The sequence below is a fragment of the Narcine bancroftii genome, chromosome 1, assembly GCF_036971445.1.
Source record: "Narcine bancroftii isolate sNarBan1 chromosome 1, sNarBan1.hap1, whole genome shotgun sequence".
Taxonomy (NCBI): Eukaryota; Metazoa; Chordata; class Chondrichthyes; order Torpediniformes; family Narcinidae; genus Narcine; species Narcine bancroftii.
The window spans coordinates 418996434-419023479 of record NC_091469.1 but is presented as its reverse complement, the minus strand read 5'-3'; the positions used below and the strand labels follow the sequence as shown (position 1 = coordinate 419023479).

Here is a 27046-nt window from a genome sequence, read left to right as displayed (position 1 = left end):
CTTTGTTCTCTTGCTTGTGCTCTTATCTCTCTCTCATACCACGTGACTTCCGGTACATCTCATACATATTCATTATCAGAACCAGTGGGAGGGAAAATCTAGCAATATACCATAATGGTTAAAAAGTTTGTCTCAATATTACATCAAGGCCTCACTAATAAACCATTCAAATAATTTGAATGTGTAATTTGATTTCATGAAATATAAACATCTTCAGATGGCATTTATTCCAACAGCAGTTCTGAATAAGTCAGCTTTGTGGACTAAATGCTGTGATTTTACTCTATTCCATTTGTTAGTGATGAAAATGACTTTTTGTCTGACTCACATTTAAAATATTGAAGAAACCCTTGAAACTTGTACTCTTTTCAAAGGTTGAATAATTCATTGCATACAAATTAAACAGAAATTACATAGCCAGTTTAATGTTTTGAAAGGTATTATCAAGCTTATACTGACAGGGAAGGATTAATTTGTTAGTTTAAAAAAAAACACTACGGCCAGACAGAAGTTTTGACTATGTAACAGACAGAGATTAAGTGCCAGGAATCTCTCAGAAGTCCCAGGGCATGCAGAACCAGTCATTTTAGAATGTGTTAATCCTTCTCAATTAACTGATAAAATGTATATTGCTTTTAAATTCCAATCTCCGTTATGACATTTCTTCAATAAGTTAAAACAGATCTCAGTGAACTATAATTAAAAATACAATGCTTCTTACTAAAAAATATTATCAAAAGCTTTTGACATTTTCTTATCACTAACTGTGTACAATTCCACACACATCTAATTCATTCTCAGAATCAAGCAGATGCAGAAGATTTGATTTTACAGCAGCACCAAATTGTGCTCCAATTGGAAATGAGTAGATATGGTTTCCAATCTCCAAATGCTTAAAATAGCTAATGAAGTTTATAAACATTTCTGATCAATGGAAAGAAATTAAAAAGGTTAAAAAATGGTCAATTGCAATGATAGGTCTTAAAAATGTTCATCAGACTGTACAATACACTTTACACTACATCTTAAGTACCAAGACCACACCGAATGATGAGACAAACTTTTAAGTAGAAGGTATTCACAAAACACTGAAGTTATGAACAACAACTGAGATTTGTTAAATGGGAAAGGATAAATTGGTAAGATCATTATACAAGTGCATAAATGAAATGTCTTACTTTAAATTGGAGTATGGGACAGGGGAAGACGACTTAAATTAATATTAATACAATCAGAAAGCTCTGTATTTAGTTAAAAACACATGGATTAAATTTTGAAAACAATGGAGGCAAAGACAGTAGCAAATTAATAAAAAGTACCCTTAGCAGTAGATTTAAGTTTGGACAAATTGTTCAGCAAATTACCACAAGGAGGAGTGTACTAAAGAGTACTGCATACTTAACTACAACATTTAAAAATAGTTTCTCCAAATCAATCAAATGTGATTGTCAGTAATGCTCAAAAGGGTGTGGGACAAAGCACAAAAGCACTGGTGGTAAGTATATTTTACAAAGATACATAACTCTCTTTATACATCAGTATACACATGCATTATCTTTAGATATGTCAAAACGTTCATTGGTAAAATGCAGACAGGATTAATTTTCAGTCAACACCAATCACATATCTTTAAAAGAGTTCAACATCATTTACTAGATATTTCATCATATTATTGTAATCAAAACCATTTATGTTAATCACTTTATACATCTGGTCACTGTAATGGAGTGACTTTCTTCTTTCTACAACATTAACAAAGCAAAATCCAAAAATGCTGATAGGAAACAGAACTGTGAATAGATTTACAGCTCATCATGTTTATATGTAAATTCTCTGGCAGAAATGTATCCATCTTCATCTTCATCTTCATTTTTAAAGATATTATCCACCATAAGATCCTGATGGGTGTCATTTTGTTCAACTCCAAATTTGTCAAATTCAGCCCGCAGATACTCTTTCACCTAATTATCAAATGTAGTCCAGGGTTAATTTGACAGAAACTTTCAAAGATGCAAACTAAATGATAGAAAATTCAGATATAAAAAGTCTTGATTGTTATAATTGTGGGGTGCAGGAAATTGAATGAAAACAAAACATTTTAAATTGCAAAGTTAATGAGTGTGCATGTTGGCATGTATAATGGGCAGCCCAGTTAGCATAGCAAAAATGACCTGGGTTCAAATCTGGTGCTAGCTGTAAGGAATTTGTATCTGACTGCATGGCTTTCCCCTGGGTGCTCTGATTTCCTCCCACCCTCCAAATATGTAGGGGCTTTGTTAGTTAATTGATATATTTGGATGGCATGGCCTTAAAGGCCTGTTACAATGTGGTATATCCCTGATGTCAATTCAAATAAAATTAACACAATGATAATGTTTCAAAACAATGCAAAAATGGACAGTTTCCAAAAAAGGGGCATTAAGTGACCTGTTCAACACAGAGCCAGAAAGATGGTAGAGAGGAGGTGTAGATGGTAGCAACATTTGGGGCGCAATATGCTTGACTCCTTCCTCCCCAAAAAATAGAATAAAGCATATTACAGCAGAGAACAGGCCCTTTGCCTCTTGATGTTGTCTGACCTATATATTCCTACTAAAAATAAACTAAACCCTTCCAATTTCGTTACCATTTATTTTTCTTTCATCCAGTCTAAGAGTCTCTTAAATGCCTCTAAAATTTCACCCTCCACCACCAACCCACAAGCATTCCAGGCACCCAAAACTCTGTGTTTAAAAAACACTTACCCCTAATGTTTCCCCTAAACTTTCCTCCCTTCACTTTGTACAGATGTCCTTTGGTATTTGCTACTCCCACCATAGGAAAAAGGTGCTGGCTACCTACCTTATCTATGTCTCCAGAATCTGGTAGACTTCTATTAAGTCACCTCTCATCCTTCTTTGCTCCAAAGAGAAAAGTCATAGCTCTGCTCACCTTGCCTCATTAGACTTATTTTCCAAACCAGGCAACATCCTGGTAAATATCCATAGCTTCCACATTCTTCCTGTTATGAGGTGACCAGACCTGAAATACAATACTCTAAGTGTGATCTCACCAGAGATTTGTAGATTTGCAACATGACCTCTCAATTCTTAAACTCAATTCTCTGAACAATGAAGCCCAGCATTCCAAAGGCCTTCTTAACTAGCTTTCAACCTGCATGCCAACCTTGAGAGATGTATGGATTTGGACCCCAAGGTCCCTCTGTTCCTCCACACTATTGTATAGGATCATTAACCCTGTACTCAGCCTTCACGTTTGACCTTCCAAAGTGCATTACCTCACATTTGTCTGGATTGAACTCCACCTGTCACCCTTCACCCTTCCACCTGTCCCTGCATCCTGGCTATATCTTTTTTTTGGAATCTCTATGACAACCTTCAACTCAATCCACAACTCCACCAACCTTCGTGTAATTTGCAAACTTATTGACCCATCCTTCTGCTTCACATATCTTTAAAAGAGTTCAACACAAAAATGGGAAGGAGCAAGGGTCTGAGAACAGATCCTTGCAGAACTCCGCTAGTCGCCAACATCCAAGCAGAATACTTTCCATCCGCTACTACACTCTATTTTTACATGCAAGCCAATTTTTAATCCACACAGCCAACATTCCATGGATCCTGTCTCATGACTTTCAGAACAAGGTCTCTTGGGGACCTTGTCAAATGGCTTACTAAAATCCATATAGACCACATCAACTGCCCTAACTAAATCAATTTCTTTTGTTACCTCCTCAAAAAACTCAGTTAGGCCCGAAAGACATGACCTTCCCCTCACAAAGCCATAGTGACAATCCCTGAGTAGACTATACCTCCCCAAATGCTCATAAATCCTGTCCTTGAGAATCCTCTCCAATAGTTTGCACAACATTGATGTAAGACTCACCAGTCTATAATTCCCAAGATCCTATTACCTTTTTTTTTAAAAAAAACAAGGGGACCATATTTGCCATTCTCCAATCCTTGGCTATAGAGCAGCCACCAGAGAAGGGTGTAAATATCATGCCCTTCCCACAGCAACTGGGGGCATATAGCCTCTGGCCCTGGGGACTTTCAATCTTAATGTTTTTAAGAAAATCTAGCACAGTGGTTCTCAACGTTTTTCTTTCCACCCACAAACCACTTTAAGTATTCCCTATGCCATAGGTGCTCTGTGATTGATAAGGTTTTGCTTACAGTGGTATGTGGGTGGAAAGAAAAAGGTTGAAAACCACTGGTTTAATCATACCTAATTGACTCATTATGTGCATGGTTTTATAACTTCAAAGGAAATGGACCAATGACAATTTTTCTCAAGCAAAATATTTCAGTAACAATTGGGTCTAGAGCAGTAATTCTCAACCTTCGCCTCCCACTCACATACCACCTTAAGCAATTCCTTACTAATCACAGGCACCTATGGCATATGGATTACTTAAAGTTGCATGTGAGTGGAAAAAAAGGTTGAGAACCACTGAGCTAGCACTTCCTTTGTCCTGATCTCAACGTGGTCCAGCACACAAGCCTGTTCTATTTTGACCTCACCCTGATCAAGGTTCTAGTCTCTGGTGAATTCTGAAGCAAAGTATTAATTTAGAACCTCCACAACCTTCTCCACATCCAGGCACCTTCACTCTTGTCATCCTTCTGTTCTTCACATACCGTACACATAGAACACCTTGGGTTCTCCTTAATCCTGCTTGTCAAGGCTTTCTCATGCCCCCTTTGAACTCTCCCAAGTCCTTTCTTAAGTTCTTTCCTGGCTACCAGATATTTTTCATGATCCCTTTCTTTTTTTGCTTCCTTCTTACTCTTAACTAACTGCCTCAACTGTTTTGTCAACCATGGTTCTCTTTTCTTACTATCTTACCTTGTCTCAGTGGGACAAACCTACCCTGGACCCCGCAAAAGTGATCCCCAAACATCCTCCACATTATTTCTGCACTTTAACCTTTGAACATCTGTTCCCAATTTATTCTCCCTAGTTCATGCCTCATCCAATTGTAATTAACCCTTCCCCAATTAAAAATTTTCTCATTTTGTCTGTTTTTATCCTTGTCCACAAGCTGTGCAAAAGCTCAAGGAGTTGTGGTCACTCTCACCAAAATGGTCTGCCACCTGACCAGGTTCATTACCCAGTAATAGATCCAGAACTATCCTCTAGTCAGTTATTCCACATATTGTGTCAGGAATCCTGCTTGGACGCACCTGAAAAATTTTGACCCAACCATCCGTCTTGCAGTGAGGAGATGCCAGTCCACATTAGGGAAGTTGATGTCTCCCATAACAACAACCCTGTAATTTCTGCACCATTCCAAAATTAGTCTACTTATCTATTCCCTGGTGTCCCGAGGCCAATGGACTACTCCCATGGAAGTGATAGCTCTCTTCCTATTACTGTCTTCCACCCACACCAACTCAGTAGACATTTCCTCTAAAGCGTCCTCCCTTTCAACAGCCGTGATACTGTCCCTGACCAGTAATGCTACTCACCCACCTCTTACCTCGCAACCTATTTCTTTTAAAACACCTAAACCCCAGTATCTGCATCAGGCAACCCTGTCCTTCCACCAGCCAAGTCTCCATAATGGCCACAACATGGTAATTCCATGTACCGATCCATGATCCCTTTATTTCTAATACTCTTTGCATTAAAATAGACACATTTTAAACCCTCTAACTGATTACATTTATGCTTCTTCCTTCCCTGCCTGTCCTTCATCACAAACTCATCACACATTGCATCATCCTTTCTACCTTTTGCCCTATTCTTTGCACTCACATTCTGGTTCTCATCCAGTTTAAAACCTCCCCAACAGCTCTAGCAAACCTGCCCACCAGGATATTGGTCCCTATCCAGTTCAGGTGCACCCCATCCTTTTTCTACAGGTCAGACATACATACCCCAGAAGAGATCCCAATGATATACAAATCTGAACCCCTACACCAACTCTTCACCCATGCATTCTTCTGCCATAACTTCTTATTCCTACCCTCAATGGCGCATGGAACAGGCAGCAATCCTGAGATTGCCACCCTTTAGGTCCTGGTTTTCATTTTCCTTCCTAACTCCCTATATTCCCTCTTCAGGATGTCATCCCACTCCTAACTCTGTTATTGGTATCAACTTGGACCACAACATCTGGCTGCTCACCCTCCTGCTTGAGAATGCTGTGGACTCGATCAGAGACATCACTGACCATGGCACCTAGGAGACAACATAGCATCTGAGAGCCTCAACCTTGTTTTCAGAACCTCCTATCTATTCACCTATCAAATCCCCAATCACTATCACTCTCTACTTCTTCCCCCCCCCTCCTTCCCTTTTGAGCTGAAGAGCCAAAGACCTGACCATTATGATGTCCCTGGTAGGTCATCATCTTTTCCCCCACCCCCCCACAACAGTATACAGAATGGTATACTTATCTCTGAGGGGAACAACCAGAGGGGTGTTCTGCGCTGACTGCTTGTTCCCATCCACTCTCTCTTAAGTCACCCAGCTACCTGCCTCCTGACTGAAATGTTGATAATAGGACGTCTTTTTTAAAAAAAAATTCTGTCTTTAAGCAGAATTTGATCAACGTTTGGACTCCAGCAAGGTTCTTACTTGAGCTGTTAGATGGCTAATGCCTCGACAAATACCACTCACTGTCAATCATATTTCTCCCAACCCATGAGGAAGATAATTCTCCTGACTGAGAGTCCCTGGTATTGCCTCTTATTGTCCTTCTCATTTGAAATTCTTGTGAGCCAAGAATACTGCAAATAAAAGGCTAAAAGCTGATGTATCTGGGCCTAAGCTTACTAAAATGAAGGATGGCATATTTGGAAAGAAGGCTGATGTACAGAGCAAACCCACTTTAATATTGCCTAGCTGTCTTCTTGCTGTCCAGTGGAGGTTTGCCATAAATCAACAATTAACAATTCAAGTTGACTGTTGTTTTTGTTGTAATTCTGTGACCTGGAAAATTGTCATTTCATTTTAATGAAAATCTAGAAGTTTTATGGCTCCAAGGGTAGATTAAGAAAATAGAAATAGACTTACAGCCCCCACTAAGCACAACATAAAAGAATTGGAACCAATTGAAATTTCCCCTCTTCCAGCACCCATCCAAATATTTGATGCTCTACATGGAAAGGTTTGTGAAAAGGTAAAATAGCAGACAGTTTCTTCAACCATGCATTCAATTAAAACAGGAATTCTAAAATAAAGGAGCAGGATTAAGTCATTTAACAGGAAGCAAAATTAAAATTGAGAAATACCCAGCAGATCAGGCTGCTTCTACATGAAAACTTTACTCTTTCTCTTCCCACAGATGAGGCCTGACCAGCTGAATATTTCCAACATTTTCCATTTTTATTTTAAAATACAGAATATTAAAAAGTTACCTCATGTCTTGATAATTTCCAATCATCATTAAGGTCCATTTCCTGGAATGACTCATGAGACCTTGGGCCATTTTTGATCTCAAGAAGCTCAATTTCAAATATCAGAGTGCTTTCAGGTGGAATTTTTCCTGTAAATATAGCTTATTTATTACATTTGCTTGTATTCAAAATGTATTCATGAAATGAGCTTACAAAATTCTTCAGAAATTATTCCCACATCATTTCAGCCACATAAAGACTGGATTTAGATACATTTATTAACCATCTTACAATAACATAGTTGTGTGATAAATAGAACTCATAATACACATGGAGTCAACAAAAGAGGATAAATCTTAATGGCAATCACTTTTTATTATAAACAATCAAGTTAATACATTTAAATTTAGCTTTGTGGAAAATTATATTTGAGAATTTAGGCACCCAGAGACAGTATCAAATGCTGCTATAAATTATAGTTATGTAAGGAATAAAGTTCCTCCTATAGTAGCCAATAAATGGTGTTACTCTGAATTCAAAGGAACATGTACTGCTACATTTGTTTTCTATTTCACCAGGTATGAGCTGGTCAATTTACCACTAATATGCTGATAGTTTTTGTATTGTCAAAAAAATCCTGTCTTGGATTAAAGTTGATCATATATATTGTACAAATAATACTGAAAGGCAACAATTGGACTCATTTTTAGCTGAACTTCAAAAGAATACAAGTTTTACCTGCTCATTATATCACTCATGAAAGCAGCATTTTCTAAATTTTGCAGAAAGCAGACTTAATAAATTTGGAGGCAGGGTCATTGCTCTTGTTTGGAGTTCCCCCTTTGAAGGATAGTTAACAGTTACTGCATTTTGGCAAGTTATTGGATGGCAGGAGACATCACTTCTGCATCTATATAATTTCTTCATTTAAAGTTTGAGATTTTGTTTGCATCTTTAACCCTTTATATTTATACTATACCACCCATATCTGGATTTTGCAGTTTTCACATAAACAGGAGGTTGAATCAGACCAAAGGTTGGATAGCACCAGTCGTGTACACTCGAGAAAGAATTTTGTCCGCTGTACCTCCTTGTGATTTGCAATCATTCACCATTGTGATAGTTTTTTTTCTACAATTGTTTATTTTCATAAACCTGAAGCCAACCTTACCAGCAAGTTAAAAAAAATAACAGCCAAAATCAGCATGCAAAGGCCACTGTGTAATGGAGGATTCATTCAATAGACATGACCAGATTAGCTGTTAAACAGAACATTTGAAATTGTTAGTAATTTAGTTGTAAACATACTAATATTTTTTTTAAAAATCATGTTAGCAATCATTGAGTACATCAGCTGAAAAAGACACATGCAAGATACTTTGTAAAACCGATTTACCTTGATAATGCCAGCATTAGGAATTAGGTGTTAAAAGAAGGAGAACTCAGCATTTTCTGGACTTTAGAGCAGACTGGTAATATTGAATATCTATGTGCTTTCTGCACTGTACATTCCAAACTACTGACTTTTCTTGAGCTTTACTGTTACTGATTAGAAACAAAGATATATTGGATCCAGTACAAGACTGGTCAAGAAGTAACAATATCATAATAGTTGCCCGAGGATTTGTCATATTATAGGCATGTTGAAATAATTTTTATAGAACAATCAGAACATGTCACCAACATTTTGGTAATGCAAAACCATATTTGTTTTCTGCAGTTATCACAAAGAATTTGGAATCATACAATATCACACCTGATATCATTCAGCATCACAATGATATAATATTTCATTAGCTAGTGGTTTTGTATGTAGTTACAGATTAAATCTTCAGAATTAATACAGAGTTTCAGAATAATACATAATATATGCATATACCTCAACTGAATAGCTAATCCTTGGTACAATACCTCTTCCTTCTTTTCCATAGGCCAGGGCTGGGGGGATGATTAGTTTCCTCTTCTCTCCAGAGCACATTTCTTGTAATCCTTTATCCCAACCTTTGAGTGATTCTTTAATCCCAAGTGTGAACCAAACTGGGTGGCCATTATTGTTAACATGACTGCAATACAATAAAATAGGTCTAGTACAGGGGTGGCCAAACCGTGGCTCATGAGCCTCATGCGGCTCTTTAACATACAACGTATGGCTCGTGGAAATGAGTTGGCTGAGACAGGCGTCGTATGGCCGCCCTCCCATCTGAGCTCCCGGCGCCATGACCACCCTCCCATCCTGGTGCCTGACTTCAGATTCTCGCCTAGGCCCTGGCTGCCTGCCCATGCCAACTGCCGATGTGCAGAATTCAGACTTACTACACCCGGTCCCGGCTACCTACCCTTCCATCTGAGCTCTCATTGCCTTAAACAATGCAGTCAAAAATAGTATGCGTGTAACATTCAATCCCCTAAATTTTACCCTAAAAATTGGTCCACAAACTTTATCTATTACACACATATATGTGCATTTTTTGATGAAGCTAATACAAATTAGCAGTTTGAAACTGCATACATGAATAAATATTATTACATATATTTATAAAATTTTTGTAACAAAATATGTATGTAAGTGTATGTACCCATACTATTTTTTCATGCCTTGTGGCTCTCAAACATCTGAAGTTTATTGAATGTGACTCTTGTGTTAAGCAAGTTTGGCTACGTTTGGTCTAGCACCAAAATTTGAGATTCAATAAGTAGATGCAATGTTGTTGCAAAGACAGGTAATAGTGCAAAAGCACACACTACAATGTAACCTTTCTATGATTAAGACATTGGTATAACACAGTAAAAGAAAGATATCCCAAAAGATTTCTTCACAGTAACATAGTCAGAACTGTGGTTTTGAAAACAGTTATAAATTTGGAAGATTTAAGGCCATGCAAGTAACATGAGTTTCTTACAAAACTTCCCAAAGAACTTGACTGTTACCTAAATACTTTAGATGTGTAGTCACTTTTGTGATATATTAAATGCAGCAACTGAATGGTGCAGAGAAAGGTTCCACATTAAGTAATGTGATAATGGCAGATATTTAGTATTTTGCAACAGTGGTCATAGGATAAATGTTGGGCAGAACTCTCCTTTTCAGAAGACTAAAAGCATCTTGTGTTCAGCAGTGAAAGAAGACAACTTGTTGTATAAGCTTTTTCAAAAGTTGACGCATCTTACACTCTTATTGTTCTGAGATGCTGAAGCAAATCTTAAAAACCACAACCTCAGTAGGCCCTTTCAAATTGCTGTGTAAAATGGGGTTAACTGGACAATTTGTCTGGTTAATGCCCCAGTTAGAGAGGGTCCAACCCGGTCAATCCCGTCGGAACCAAAACAGGCCCCCGACCTACCTCAGAAGTATTCAGGGAACTCGCTTAAACTTACCTAGGTCACGTCCACAGGTGCTTTGAAAATGAAAATGGCTGAACCGCTTATTCCAGTGATGTTAATACTTCCGTGCATGCGTCACTTGGTAGCCAGCATCTGAACAGTCACAGTACTTCCGGTGAGTATGTGCCACATCATTGTGGAGGCGGGACACACCAGTTTGGCGATTTAATGAGTAGATCCCCCTGCAATTTAAATTCCAGCACCTTTGCCCCAGTAATCCCAGCTGGGTCCCAGGAGTGCCACCCAGGTGCTGCAGTTTAAAAGGGGCTAGTGACTCATCAGCAAGTGTAGCATCAACTGAAGAACAACCAACATACAAGAAGTTACATTCATCCCAGAAATACAAAGTTGAACAGAAAACCATTCAGATGTGTGCTCTTACTTCGATGGCAGAGCTCCATTATTTGGCAGTTTGGAGACATCCATTTCTCAAACAAAAACTACTTAATCTCAAAAGTTCCCATTGTCCAAGCAACCACATTATTTTTGGATTATATTCTTTTGTATGATGAATAATCTTTCAACAACTTTCTCATTTATTTTTAATTTAAACAGAGAAGGTATTGTTCCAAAGCCAACTATTTATTAGCTATCATTCTCTGCCCTTGAAAAGAAAAAAATCTTTTTTCAAAAAAATACTCCAATTTGATACTATGATACTTTCAGAGTGCAGTTGGATAACAAGTTTCAGGACTTGGATATCAAAATAATAAAGCAACAGCAATGTATTTTATTTTAAACTTTATTTATTCATTCAAAAAACAAATAATATATGACATGCAGCAATTAAACATAAACATAAACATGAACTTTTTTTTAATATATAGAAAAAAAGAAAGAAAAAGAAAATAAACCCCCTTCAGCCAACTCTCCTAAGGAGAGTCATAAAGAAAGAAAAAAGAAAGAATATTAAAGAAAAAGTTAAATATACATATTAAAATCTAATCAATATAAATTGAAATGTAAATATTCTGAGTATAACAACTACTTATTAATTAAAAAATTATAATTATCGCGCGAAACATACGTAATTTTTTCCATTATTAAACAATATTTCATCTCATTATGCCATCTATTAATAGCAATCATATTTGTATCTTTCCACGTACTAGCAATACATTTTTTCGCTACGGATAAAGCTAAATATACAAAAGTAAGCTGAAACTTATCTAATCCCAAACCTTTCAGAGGTTCCAAACTACCCAATAAAAATACTGTTGGATCTAAAACTATTTTAATCTTATACAGATATTCTAAAAAAAGATTGAATTTTCTTCCAAAAAGATTGTATATGTATACATGACCAAACAGCATGAAAAAAAGTTTCAACTGTATCACCACATCTAAAACACAAATTTGATTCATGAAAACTATATTTTTAAAATTTTTTCAGGTGTCAAATATAATTGATGTAAAAAAATTGTAATTAATCATTTATCAATCTAGTTACACTATCATAACAGATATCTAACCTATCATCTTCAGAAAAAATAAAACCAATATCCGCTTCCCATTTAATTTTAGATCAATCCCAACCCTTTTTATCCATACCATCCTGTAATATTTGATACATAGATGAAATATAACCCTTCTCTGGTATCTTCATAAGAAAAGTCTCAAATTTAGTAATTTTAGGTAAAATCATATCTCTACCAAACATACATTTTACCAAAGATCAAATTTGATAATAAAAAAATAAAGAATTCTTATCAATACAAAAACCTTCCCTCATCTGATTAAAAGATAAAAGCTTACCCTCTTTAAAATAATCTCCCAAATTTTTCACACCTTTAAATCTCCAATGCAATAAACTTTGATTATGTATTGAAAAATAAATAAGTTGATTATTATACAACGGAGTCAAAGCCAATAATTTACCCCTAGAGCCTGTCATTTTATTTTTCTTTATCCATAACTTCGTTAAATGTTTTAGTATAGGCACATTATATTGTTATAACAAATTTATATTCCATCTAAACAAAAATTGATACATTTCAAATTCAGAAATACTTGCCATCTCAATTTTAGCCCAGCTAGGAGGCTGTACTAAATCCATTAATGAACTAATAAATTTAAGTTGGGCTGCTTCATAATAATTTTGAAAATGTGGTAAACGTAGTCCCCCTAAATCATATTTCCAAGTTAATGTATTCAAAGCTACTCTCGAAAATTTACCCCTCCATAAAAACTCCCTAACCATTTTATTCAAATCTCGAAAAAAAATTTTATCAAGTAAATACAGAATAGATTGAAAATAAATATTGCATACGCAGAAATATATTAATCTTAATTGTATTTATCCTACCCATTAAATTAATAGGTAAATCTTTCCATTTAATCAAATCAGTTTTAATTTTTTTCATTAACAGAGCATAATTTAATTTATATAAAGATTGATAATTAACATTCAAAATTATACCCAGATATTTAATTTGATCAGTCCACTTAATAATATTTTTATAAACTGAATAATCTCCTTCACTTACCAGTAATATTTCACTTTTTTCCCCAATTAACTTTATATGCAGAAAGACATCCATATTGTATTAAACATTCCTTCAAGTGCAAAAGTGACTGAGCTGGAGCAATGTATTTTCACGTCAAGATAGTGTGAGACCTGGAGAGAAATGTGGTTGGTGGTATCCCCACAAATCACTGCTTTTGTTCATTTAGGAGGAAGACCCGAGTTTTGGAGGTACTAACTAAGAAGTCTTTGGAAGTAACTCCAGAGTATTTTGTAGATAGCACACATCTCAACCTGGGTGGTTGACATTATGCTAGCAAACCTTAGAGTCAGAATGTAAGCCACTCGATACTATCCAGCATCAGTAGCCACAATACATATGTGGCTAGCCCAGTTGAATATCTGGTCAATGGTGGATCACAGGACATCGATTGCAGGGCATTCAGTACTGGCAATGCCACTGAACATAGGTGGCTGGATTCTTGACCATTATCATTCATCAGTTTGCGGCTTAACGTCATAAAGTCAAGACTTATACAGCAATGTAATCAGGTCCTTTGGACCAACTCATCTATGCTGGCTAAGTTGCATACCTGAGCTACCTGCATTTATCTGCATTTGACCCATACCCCTCTTAAACTTTCTTATCTCTATACCTTTCTGAATGCCTTTTAAATGTTGTAATTGCAGCTGCCACTACTTCTTCCAGCAGCCATTTCCACTGCCTGTATGAAAAATGTTGCCCCCCCCCCCCACCCCGGTTCCCTTAAAATTTTTCCCCTCTCACCTTAAACCTACATCCTCTGGTTTCAGATACCCACAGGCTGGGAAAACACCAAGTCTCCATAGCTTTTATTCATATCCTTGATGAATGTATACATCCGGTACCGCACGGATGGCAGTCTCTTCAATCTGAGGCGCCTGCAAGCTCACACCAAGACACAAGAGTAACTTGTCCGTGAACTACTCTTTGCAGACGATGCCGCTTTAGTTGCCCATTCAGAGCCATCTCTCCAGCACATGACGTCCTGTTTTGCGGAAACTGCCAAAATGTTTGGCCTGGAAGTCAGCCTGAAGAAAACTGGCACACAGAACTCAAAACGGTCAACCAGTTTACCTACCTCGGCTGCACCATTTCATCTGATGCAAGGATCGACAAAGAGATAGACAACAGACTCGCCAAGGCAAATAACGCCTTTGGAAGACTACACAAAAGAGTCTGGAAAAACAACCACCTAAAGAAACACACAAAGATCAGCGTGTACAGAGAGCCGTTGTCATACCCACGCTCCTGTTCGGCTCCGAAACATGGGTCCTCTACTGGCATCACCTATGGCTCCTAGAACGCTTCCATCAGCGCTGTCTTCGCTCCATCCTCAACATTCATTGGAATGACTTCATCACCAACATCAAAGTACTCGAGCTGGCAGAGTCCGCAAGCATCGAATCCATGCTGCTGAAGACCCAACTGCGCTGGGTGGATCACGTCTCCAGACTGGAGGACCATCGCCTTCCCAAGATCGTGTTCTATGGCGAGCATTCCACTGGCCACCGAGACAGAGGTGCACCAAAGAAGAGGTACAAGGACTGCTTAAAGAAATCTCTTGGTGCCTGCCACATTGACCACCCCCAGTGGGCTGATATCGCCTCCAACCGTGCATCTTGGCGCCTCACAGTTCGGCGGGCTGCAACCTCCTTTGAAGAAGACCGCAGAGCCCACCTCACTGACAAAAGACAAAGGAGGAAAAACCCAACACCCAACACCAACCAACCAATTTTCCCTTGCAACCATGCCTGCCTGTACCGCATCGGACTTGTCAGTCACCAACGAGCCTGCAGCAGACGTGGACATTACCCCTCCATAAATCTTCGTCCGCGAAGCCAAGCTAAAGAAAGAAGAAAGAAGTCCTCCTATATTCCAGGAAAGAAAATACAATCTCTCCTTATAACTCAAGCCCTCCAGATCTAATAATATTTTAATGAATCTTTTCTACAGAATTTGCTGCTTAGTAACATATTTTGTATAGTTTGGCAAATGTAAGTTCGCACAATTCTTGTCTCACCAACAACTTGTGCAGTTTTAACAAGACACCCTAACTTCTGTACTCAATATTCTGACCAAAAAATGCAATTGGCATGCTTGCTCCTTCATCCCCAACTCCTGCTTCTGATATTATAACAGGTATCATCGCTGAGAAATTTAAGATAAAGGGTAATAATGCCCTGATTTTCAGATTCAATTTATTATCATAGGAATAAACAGTGTCATATTACATTAAATGTCTTTGCCCTGCTGCAAGGCAGACAGATCTCGCTATCGGCAAGAATTGCCTAAGCACCTCTTGACAGTTCTTACAGTCAGAGAGAGAGAGAAGCAAAAGAGAGTCCCCCCCCCCCCAGAGTCACCGAGTGCCCGTAGATTCGCCTCCACCACTTCTGCAGCCACCGCAGCCACACAGAGTCCAGACCAATCAAAGGCAACCCGAGCTCCAGATCCGAACCTCCGACATGGTCAGGAAGCCTTCAGCCCCCACGGCATCTCTTCTCATCCTGGTTCCAATACCTGGTACCCCTCCAGCCAGTTCGAGCCAGTCTCCAGCAGTCTGCAGCCTGGCGCGAGTCTCCCAACTCCCTGATTTCTCAGGACATTATCAATAAACTATGATGTAACAGAACTAAAATGATTGATTTTGAACATCTATAACTGTTTATTTCTTCATGTCATGAATCCAACCATTGCAGAGCATTCCTTCAATTCCTATTACCTTTTGTGAAAAGGGCACATTTGAGCATTTCACTGCGATATTGGGTAAATCATGTTTTGACTATACTGGATGGATTTATAACTAGATCTGGATTGCAAATATTCATGACTACAGCCAGATTGTTACCTATTCCCAGCATTCTCATATGTTTCTTATTCATAATAGCATGAATAAAGCTGAAGACAAAATTCTGTTTTTACCTTAACTTTAGGAGAGGGATCATCTGCATAGCACTTGTGCCTGAAGAAGGTTACATACAATTCAGCCTTTTCCTCCTGTTTGCTGTTTAATTGTTCATCATTCACAAATGTATACAGTAGTAAGAAAAGCTTTGAAGTAATCAATTGACTGGGGTCTGCTCATCACTCTCTCTCTCTTGCATGTTTCTTTCAGTGTTTAGTGTTACTTAGTCCTATATTAGAGCTTTTGCAAGATGGCATTTCATTTCCAGGGATGTGAAGTGATACTCATTGAATGCCCATCACATTCTTCCCTGAACCAGAGTAGTCAACTAATTTGATGGCAATTGTAGAATAACTCATTAAAACAGATATTTTGGCCTGAATGCCTTATTAAAGACACCTTATTGTTGCTTGTTTTAAGGTGTCATAAATGCTAGTGCTGGAACACATCATGACTGAGAGTGCCCTTCTGGATATATCCATTGGGAACAAGTATATTCATATGGACGAGGTTAAATAGAATTAGTTCTGGTCTTTATTCTCTTTGCTGCCTGCTACAAAAACAGTTGTATCATTAAAGACTTGAGCAGCTTTGTCAGAGTTGCTAAAATGGGGCCACTGGATGATAGACATTGAGGTCCTTCATTATTATTACAATTTTTACCCTTAACACATTAAATAATTGTCTACTAGAACAGCAAAGACTTTTGAGTGGTCAACCACTTCAATTCCACATCCCATTGCCACACTGACATGCCTGCCCATGACCTCACTTTCCAGCCTGAGACCACACAAAAATTGGAGGATCAACACCTTATATTCCATCTTGGCAGTCTCCAATCAAACAACATCAATAACAAGCTTGCATTTCCTGTAATCCCACCCCCATCCTTCTGACTTCTTTACTTCCCATCAGTCACAAATTTCTTCTTTCAGCTCTCAAACCCTTCCCTTCCTTTCTCCTAATAGAGAGAATCTTTCTCTGCCTCCTTCCCCCTCTTATGTAGCAACTCCTTTCTCTTCTTCCCCCTCCCAACTATATTTTATTTACCTATAACTTGCTAGCCTATGCTCCTTCTGCATTCCACCTTCTTAATTGGGTGTTTGCCTGATTCAAGTCCAAAATGTGAACTGTCTTTAATGGTTGCTGCATGGCCTGAAGAGTTCTACCAGGACTTTTGTGCATTGTAAGGAATTGTTTCATTGTCTCAACATTTTTGCATATTACCATTTTAAATTCTCCGATCAAATCACTTTGTTTTTACTGTACTTAAAATATGTTTATACAATTTATAATTGTTCTTTAACCAACAAAGTTTTTTTAGTCATTTCAACATTTACACCTCATCTTCCAAGACTAAAGAATAGAGCTTATTTATGTCCTTTTTGAACTCGAATCCCCAACATAAATATAACCATGTTCATCTGGTCCTCAAGATTGTAGTTGTCTTATTAGTTTTAAACAAAATAATAATTTGTGGAATGGAAAGATATACAGCAGTGTCTTGGAATCATGATCAGTTTACTGGACTTCTGATCTTTGGAAATAAGATTGAACTGCACTTGAGCAAAGGGTGATTTAAATAGAACCATAGAACATTCTTTTCTTTGGCTTGGCTTCGCGGACGAAGATTTATGGAGGGGTAATGTCCACGTCAGCTGCAGGCTCGTTTGTGGCTGACGAGTCCGATGTGGGAAAGGCAGACACCGTTGCAGCGGTTGCAAGGGAAAATTGGTTGGTTGGGGTTGGGTTTTTCCTCCTTTGTCTTTTGTCAGTGAGGTGGGCTCTGCGGTCTTCTTCAAAGGAGGTTGCTGCCCGCCGAACTGTGAGGCGCCAAGATGCATGGTTTGAGGTGATATCAGCCCACTGGCGGTGGTCAATGTGGCAGGCCCTTCTAGTCTGTGCTGAACTATTTTTCTGCCTAGTCCCATTGATCTGCACCTAAATCCATAGCCTTCCATATCTCTCCCATCCATGTACCCATCCAAATTCTTCTTAAATGTTAAAATTGAGCCTGCAATCACCATTTCAGCTGGCAGCTCATTCCACACTCCCTCCACTCTCCGTGCAAAGATGTTCCCCCTCATGTTTCCCCCTAAACTTTTTCCCCTTTCACCCTTAACCTGGTTTTTATCTCACCTACCCTGAGTGGAAAAAGCCAATCTACATTAACTTTGTATATCCCCCTCATAATTTTAAACACCTCCATCAAATATCCTCTCATTCTTCTACAGTCCAGGGAATAAAGTCCTAACCTGCTTCACCTATCTCTGTAACTCAGTTCCTGAAGTCCAGACAACATCCTAGTACATCTTCTCTTCACTCTTTTTTAAATTTTTAAAAAGTTTTTCACACTATGAATCATATTAATCAAAATACACACAAACATTTCCCTCTTGAATATACACAGTGTCATTTTCTCCCCTTTTCCCCCCTCCCTTCCCTCCCTCCTTCACACCCCCCTCCAAACCCATTAAACGTTCAACAGAGACAATACAATAAACCCATTAAAAAATGTCATCACACAATGAAAATAAACAAGAAAATTGTGTCATCTACTTTTACACACTGGATCAGGTCATTTCGTCTTCTTCTCATTCTATCATTTTAGGGGGTGGAGGTCCACGGTAGGCCCACTCTGTGGTGTTCCATGTATGTTTCCCAAATTGGTTCAAATAATGTGACTTTATTTTTTAAATTGTATGTTATTTTTTCCAATGGAATACATTTATTCATTTCTATGTACCATTGCTGCACTCTCAGGCTCTCTTCTGATTTCCAAGTTGACATTATACATTTTTTTGCTACATCTAAGGCTATCATAATAAATTTTTTTTGCGCTTTATCCAGTTTGAGACCTAATTCTTTACTTCTTATATTACTTAGAAGATCTCTGGATTTTTTGGTATGTTGCTTTTTGTGATTTTATTTAATAGCTGATTTAGATCTTCCCAAAACTTTTTCACTTTCTCACATGCCCAAATTGCATGTACTGTTGTTCCCGTTTCCTTCTTACAGCGAAAACATCTATCTGATAACATTGGATCCCATTTATTTAACTTTTGGGGCGTGATATATAGCCTGTGTAACCAATTATATTGTATCATGCTTAACCTCGTATTTATTATATTTCTCATAGTTCTGGAGCATAACTTTTCCCATATTTCATTTTTTATCTTTATGTTTATATCTTTTTCCCACTTTTGTTTGTGTTTATAGCTTATCTCATCATTTTCTTTCTCTTGCAGCTTGATGTACATGTTTGTTATAAATCTTTTAATTATCATTGCATCTGTAATCACATATTCAAAGCTGCTTCCTTCTGGTAATCTCAGTCTGCTTCCCAATTTGTCCTTTAAGTAGGTTTTCAGTTTGTGGTATGCAAACATTGTACCACGAGTTATTCCATATTTGTACTTCATTTGTTCAAATGATAATAAATTATTTTCCAAAAAACAACTTTCTATTCTTTTGATCCCTTTTTCTCTCTCATTCTCGAAAGAAAAGGTTATCTATTATGAAAGGGATTAGTTGATTTTGTGTCAATAATAATTTTGGTAGTTGGTAATTTGTTTTTTCACCTTTCTACGTGAATCTTCTTCCAAATGTTGAGCAGATGGTGCAGTACTGGTGAACTTCTATATTGCACCAGTTTTTCATCCCATATATACTTTATATGTTTTGGTACCTTCTCCTCTATTTTATCTAGCTCTATCTTGGTCCAAACTGGTTTTTCCCTTGTCGGATAAAAATCTGATAGATATCTTAATTGTGCTGCTCTATAATAATTTTTAAAGTTTGGTAGCTGCAAACCACCTTGTTTGTACCATTCTGTTACTCTTCACTCTTTATATCTTATTGATATCTTTCCTGTGGTTAGGTGACCAAAAGATCACATAATACTCCAAATTTGGCCTCACCAATGTCATACAATTTTACTGTAACATCCCAACTCTTCTACTCAATACTTTGATTTATGAAGGCCAATATGCCAAAAGCCCTCTTTATAACCATATAACCTGTGACGGCACTTTCAGGGAACTATTCCCAGATCCCTCTGTTCTACCACACACCTCAGTGCCCTACCATTTACTGTGCATGTCCTTTTCCAAACTGGCCTTCCAAAATGGAACACCTCATACTTGTCTGCATTCAGTTCCATCTGCCATTTTTCCAGCTGGTCCAGATCCCTCCGCAAGTTTTCATAACCTTCCTTGCTGTCCATAACACTTCAAATTTTTTGTTATTGGCAAACTTGCTGATCAAATTTACCACATTATCATCCAGATCATTGATATGGACACAAACAACAATGGTTGCAGCACCAATCCCTGGGGCACACAAGTCACAGACTTCCAGTCTGAGAAGTAATTATCCACCACTACTCTCTGGCTTCTCCTGTATAGCTAATGTTGAATCCAGTTTACTACTTCACCATGAATATTGAGCATCTGAAACTTCCTGACTAATCTCCCACATGGGACCTTGTCAAAGGGCTTACTAAAGTCCATGTAGACAACACCTACAGCCTTTTCTTCATCAACTTTCCTGGTAACCTCCTTGAAAAACCCTACTTTTTAATTCTATTGTCTGCAGCCAGGCCAGAGTCCATAGGCTCATAATTCATACTTTTGAAGAGACTCTAAGTGGATGAAGATGCTTTTAGCATATAGATGTGAATTAACTTTGGAAGGACTTCAAAAGGCCATCTGGTATGATTTAATGCTTTTGGAGAAATGAAAAAGAAATTATGTCATGCATCACATGATGAAAATTTTCAGAGAAAGGTATTACTGGATCAAGATTTTTCAAAACAGAAGGAAGTTGACCATCCTGTGGAAGACAGGATTCAAGATACAGTAACCAGAAAAGGTACTGTTATATGTTACTCCTGGTCAAAAGAGAACACAGAATAAGTGACTTTTGAATGAGGAAGACCACTTCTGACTGTCTCTTTAAGATAAGGAGAGCAGTTCAACAGTGTCCTTTTCTTAACCCTTCATTTAACCCTTGTCTGAGTTTGTGAAATCATTGTGGAAGAAAATAGCAACTTTGCTGTTTCTTTGATTTATCATGCAGAACAGAGATTCTAAAATCTCCATGCAAGAGAGAGAAAATCATTCATATGAAGAAACATTGCTTGAAAATAACTTTACAAAATAAATTTGTGAGTTTTAAAGAGGTCTGCTGACTTGATGTTTTAAAATACTTCAATGTTGCATTTGAGTAACAATTTAAATAAATTTGATGCCTCACATTTATTCCATCATTGCTTTTGAACAACAGTAAAGATTGAGTTTCAACACAAAGGCTTTCTGAAACTGAACTTTAAATTGATCTCTTCAGAATGAATTTTAAACTGTAATGGCTTGGGTTTTAACACAGACACTTATTTACATTTGTGCATAGTGGGGTTAAGTTTAGAGTTAAGTCAGAAGTGTTATGTTATTAATAAAAAAATATTGTTTTAAAAAAAACATTGTCTTGGTTATTACCATTGTTACTGATCTTGTTCGTAACAGTGAGTTTGGCTATTTCACCTCTTATTGCCTGTGGTGACACATTTTGCGCAGGCTCTGTGGAGGTGGCCAGCTTCCATATGCAGGTTACAGTATTTGCTCTCTGCAGTTCTTGGTCTGGCGGCCTTCCTGTTTGCAGTTCTTACAGATGCTGATGCTGCATTGGGCCTCCACATGCCCAGCTTTGTTGCAGTTCCAGTACAGCCTGGGCTGTCCAAGATAGACCAATAAACCACCGTGGAGTTGAGGTGGGGGGGGGGGGGGAGATATTGGCCATTTTGCTGTCCTCTCTCAGCTTCATATGGCATTTGCTAGTCCAGGTGCGTCTTTGATGTCCATGCAGGTCCCTGCTCCCTCGATGTAATAGCCCAGGAAATGGAGCACGTCCATGAGTGGCACACATGAGTTGAACATGTGCATCATTAATACTCATTCTTTCTGCGTTTATAGGGTGAAGACTGGCAGTGGCTTTAAGAGTGAGAGTGGAGCCACATTCCCATTCTCCCGGAGCATCCTCTGCCAATATGCTGGGGTCTTGTAGCTCACATCAAAATGACTATTACCATGACATCCTGGAGGCAGTAGATGTCCTTTGTCTCAGATTTGCAGGTCCATCAAAACCTTCTTGAAGCAGAGGTCCGAGGAAAATTGACTCCTATTGTTCATGCCCCTTTCTGCCATTCTAACAGTTATCGGGATTGTTTGTCCTCCCAAGGAGATTGTTGCTCCGACCATTCTCGTGAGACTGGTGGAGATGTGCTCACTGCTGGAAAGGAATTTATTTTGGACCCCAATCAGCATGGATCTGCCCCTGCATTAGCAAGCCAGCTCACACCAGAGGATCTCTTCTGCTCCTATCTTCCTCTTCCTTCTTGATGAGATAGCTTCTCAGTTCCAGTTGATCACCTCACAATGGATATCAGCCAAAACACCAATGACAGATTCATAAATGTCCTTTTCACCTAGAAGTTATGAAGCGGATGAAATAACATACAACTCAAGTTACAGTCACAATCTTTATCTTATAAGCTTGTTTTAATCACTAGTTAATTTCATCTGGAAATCTTATTTCCTCAAGAATTTGACAGAATTTGTGATCGCTAGTTGCCCATAACGTTATACACTGGGCACTCACGCCTATTTCTATCGCTCTGTCGTTTTTTTTTTTCATCAGGTTTGAATTGATTTTACTCATGGATTATTGCACTCACATCAGGGACATTTCCGAAATATTAAGTTAGAACTTCTTGATCCTCAGTGACTTACCTGGAATGAAACATGGTCCCATTCTCAAAGTAGCCGGCGAAATGTATCAGTAATTGGTCACCTTGCTTGGTCTTTCGGTGACAGAGAAAAGGCTTTTGCAACACGTCGATTTTCACTTCAGCCTCTGGTATCAGAGCATTGCTGGCATAATCCAGCAAAACCGTGAAAATGAATGCTTGGAAAACATTCATACAATTAATCAACATAACACACATGGCGATCTTTTCCAAGGATACTGCTTTCCTTCTATACCTGGCCACTTTCCCGAGCACCTCGCGTCCAACGCGCAGACGTGGCACTCGCAACTTTCTTCCCTTTGTAACTTTTCAGTCGCGATCTCTTGCTGACGTCATACCCCGCCCCCTCCGAGACTGTTGCGGAACGTCACCAAATTCTTTCGCCCTCCCTACGTCAAGACGTCACAAACCTTCCCGAAGTGGCGAACCCCCATTGATTTCTTGCAGCGGTGACTGGCCGAGGGACCGCCTTGTTTGTCCCGTCCGCGAACTCGTCATTGGCTGTGCGTGGAATGTGACGCGTCCGAGATGGGCGTCATTGCATTCGATGAATGGCTGCGCGCTCTTGTCAATCAGCCAGCGTCACGTTCTTGCTTCTGGTTCGACCTGGCGTGGCAGTCGTTGCTGCGTGACCTGGGCTGCGAGAGAATAGCAGGCTTCCTATGCAGCTATCATGGAAGGAATGCTTTACAAGTGGACCAATTATCTCAGTGGTAACTTGTTGTCTCATTTCAAGCGTGCGTCGTGATCTGGTCTTTGAGGGGGGAGCGGGTGAATGGTTGGAGGCCCGTGCTGCTGTCATGGCATTTTATGTGTTACATTCTTGTAACCAAAAGATCAGTTTTCCCTCCGAGTGGTTTGCTTCCTAATATCATGTACAATGCACAAAGCAGTTCGGTGCCAGAACCTTTTAAAGCAATTAATTAAAGTTCTGTTTGTGTATTTTCAATTCGAGTTTCGTAAGAGCTCGTCTATTGTGCACTTGGACTTGCAACGCAGTACATGCAGATGGGCTGTTAACGGCCATAAACCTCTGGTGAAGCATCTGTTGTCGAAAACTTAAGCTGTCGTCGTTTTCTCCCCCCCCCCCCCCCCCCCCCCCCCAATTTGGTTGTAAATTGTTGGAGATGAGCTTAATTGAGAATTTTGAAATGCCACCTTGTTTTCTGAAAACGTTGCCATTCATTTTCCTCAATTCCAAGTGCGCTAAGCAAATCTATTCTCTCTCTTCCCGCCCCCCCCCCCCCCCCCCTTTACGTTTCAGGACCAACAGATCAGATCAATTATTGGGAAAAAAAATTCCCCCCATTATTAAAGTTTTATTGCGCGATTTAAATAGAAAGTGCGAGCAAGTTGGTGTTTTCCTTCAAAGTCCTTAATCGGATGAAGCAAGTGTGAGAAGCAGAGGTGCCTTCGCAGATTTCACTCGAGACAAAAATTGAGAACAAAGAATATTTATTTTACAACAATGCAAAGTTGGGTGCTTCCCTTTACCCTGGGAATACACACAGATACTGGGGCTTACCCAACTTTTTATACATTCCATTTCAGGTCAGAGGTCCCTCCCCCCTTAACATTCTTCTGCCTCCTGGATTGGTTTAGCATTAAGTAATTCTGCCTACGTGTCTTCTAACTTCTTATCAGTTTATGTGCCTTTCTGCAAACTTGTTTACCAGGAAGTGTCATGTCTTTGTTCTTATTCATTCATCAACCCCCAGGACTTGCTAAATCTATCTACTTGCTATCCTGTTTTTGAAGACCCCTATTCTATTATACTTGCTTAACCCTTCCTCACATTCCATTCTTACTTCACCCTTATTTAACCCATCATAATTCATTCTTAATTAACACTTGCTTGACTCCTCATATTCCATTATCCCTTCACCCCATCATAATTCATTCTTAATTAGCACTTGCTTGACTCCTCACATTCCATTATCCCTTACACAAGTTTTGAACATAAATGCTTTTTTTTAAAAAAAACAAACATTCACCTGCAACAATGTGAAATGCACGAATAAAACTTCAAACCATATTTCACATTATACATGTATTAAGATGAGAGACCCTTTTATTGCGACTGTCACTTTAAACTGTTTGAATTCCACTCTGATGCTATTTAGGTAAAACTATAGGACAAAACTGGGTTCCAAGCTTCACTTCCAGCAGCTACATTCAAATGTAGGTCAAAACGGTGACAAACGAGGAAGAATTTCATTACCCAGATGGAATTTGTTGCAGTCAGCTATTTTGAGGCCAAGTCATTGATTTCACAAGAACATAAACAGGAGCAAGAGTAGGCCAGTCACTCAAACCAGCTCACCCATTGAATGAGATCATGGCTGATCTGATAGACTCATCTCTACCTACCTTTTCCCTATATCGTTAATTCCTGCACTGTGTATTTAAAAAAATCCAACCTTGTCTTAAGTATATTTACTTAGGTTGCCTCCACTTCAATGGGCAGCAAATTCCACAGATTCAACACCCTCTATGAAAAGCAGTTTCTCCTGATCTCCATCCTAAGTCTACTACCCTGAATCTTGAGGCTATGTCCCCTCTACTTCTATTCTCCTCACCAATGGAAACCATTTAGCTACTCTTATCTTTGCCTTTCATAATTCTTCTAAATTCCAGCCAGTACCATCCGAGATGACTCAATCTCTCCTCATAGCCTAACCCCCTCATATCTAGGATCAACCTGATGAATGTCCTCTGCACTGCCTCCAAAGCCAGTATATCCTCAAATAAGGAGACTGGAACTGCATGCAGCACTCTGGATGTGGCCTCACCAGTACCTTGTATAGTTGCAGTATAACCTCCCTGCTCCTAAATTTAATCCCTCTAGCAATGAAGGCCAAAATTCCATTTGTCTTGATAGACTGCTGCACCTGCAAGCCAACCTTTTGTGATTCATGCACAAGGACTCCCAAGTCCTAATGCATGGCAACATGTTGCAATCACATATTTAAATAATACTCTGATTTTCCTTTTTGTCTTCCAAAGTGGATAACCTCACATTTACCAACATTGTATCCCATCTGCCAGACACTTGCCCACTCACTTAACCTATCTATATCTCTAAACTCTCCATGTTCTCTGTACAATTTGCTTTTCCACTCAGTTTGGTATCTTCAGCAAAGTTGGATACACTGCACTCTGTCCCCACTTCCAGATTGTTAATGTATATTATGAACAGTTATGGGCCTCGCATTGACCCCTAATACAGCCCACTCACCACTGATTGCTAACCAGAAAAACATGCCTGTATTCCAACTCTGCTTTCTATTGTTTAACCAATCTTCTATCCATGCTAATACATCACCACCTACTCTATACATTCTTTTTATGTGGCTGCTTATCGAACATCTTCTGGAAATCCAGGTAACACCCATCTGCTCCCCTCTATCTACCAAGCTCATTATATCATCAAAAAATTCCTGTTGAGGCTAACATTATATAGTTTCTGTATTAGTATATTTACGGTACTGCTTGTTTAGAATTTTTACCAATTTTGTGAAGGTCATAGAGTGTCTGGGTTTTTTGAGAATGTGAGGGGTCAGTCAATTTGTCGCTGTGTATCAGGCAAGAAAGCTTGTTTGATGGTTGGTAAGAACATGTTTTGATTATATTTGTTGACCTCAACCTCAAATATCTCAAACTATCTTAACAATTTCAAGTTATCAAGTAATTCAAAGAATTGTAATAATGTTATTATAGTTGTAATTAACAATGTTTCTACAACTGAAGAAACCGTATTCTATTAAAGATAAAATGCAACACAGTTCAAAATTGTATTTACATCAATAAACAGCATTAAACTGGTCTTATTGTTGGATTTCGTTATGGAACAGAGAACATGGTGAGCGTCAGTAATCTAAATGAAACATACCGACATTCAGAAGAGAATAAGTCTCTACATATTGTCATCAAGATTCTGACTGTGGATTGAAATTTGTTATTAAATTGGTATTTGAATGTAAAAATTCCATTGAAAGCTTTGAAATGTTCAGAGTTTGTAATTGAGCCTAAACCAGCTTACAGCTTTGTAAATGACCTTGAAGATAAGGAGTTTGCTCTCAACTGTCTGGCTATAGCAGAGAAT

At 38.5% G+C, this 27046-nt stretch overlaps 2 protein-coding genes across 5 annotated transcripts in view; one reads left to right on the top strand and one right to left on the bottom strand.

Moving 5' to 3' along the window:
* Positions 1-405: 405 nt before the first annotated feature.
* On the bottom strand, positions 406-23279 carry fkbp14 (FKBP prolyl isomerase 14). Its single transcript, XM_069914077.1, has 4 exons — positions 22925-23279; positions 9258-9409; positions 7368-7495; positions 406-1961 (listed from the first exon to the last, which is right to left on the bottom strand). The coding sequence occupies exons 1-4, from the start codon at positions 23137-23139 to the stop codon at positions 1803-1805; spliced, it is 654 nt and encodes a 217-aa protein (XP_069770178.1). The 5' UTR covers positions 23140-23279; the 3' UTR covers positions 406-1802.
* Positions 23280-23530: 251 nt separating this feature from the next.
* plekha8 (pleckstrin homology domain containing, family A (phosphoinositide binding specific) member 8) overlaps positions 23531-27046 on the top strand; it is a 42490-nt gene continuing 38974 nt past the window's right edge. For 3 of the 4 annotated variants that reach the window (XR_011350070.1, XM_069914056.1, XM_069914058.1), the window contains exon 1: positions 23531-23654. Coding sequence is in view for 3 of the 4 variants with exons in the window: in XM_069914056.1 (XP_069770157.1) it covers positions 23615-23654 (40 nt within the window). In the remaining variant the exon portion in view is untranslated. Of the gene's footprint in view, positions 23655-26457; positions 26551-27046 lie in introns of those variants that run through there. The other variant, XM_069914057.1, reaches the window with a different exon arrangement.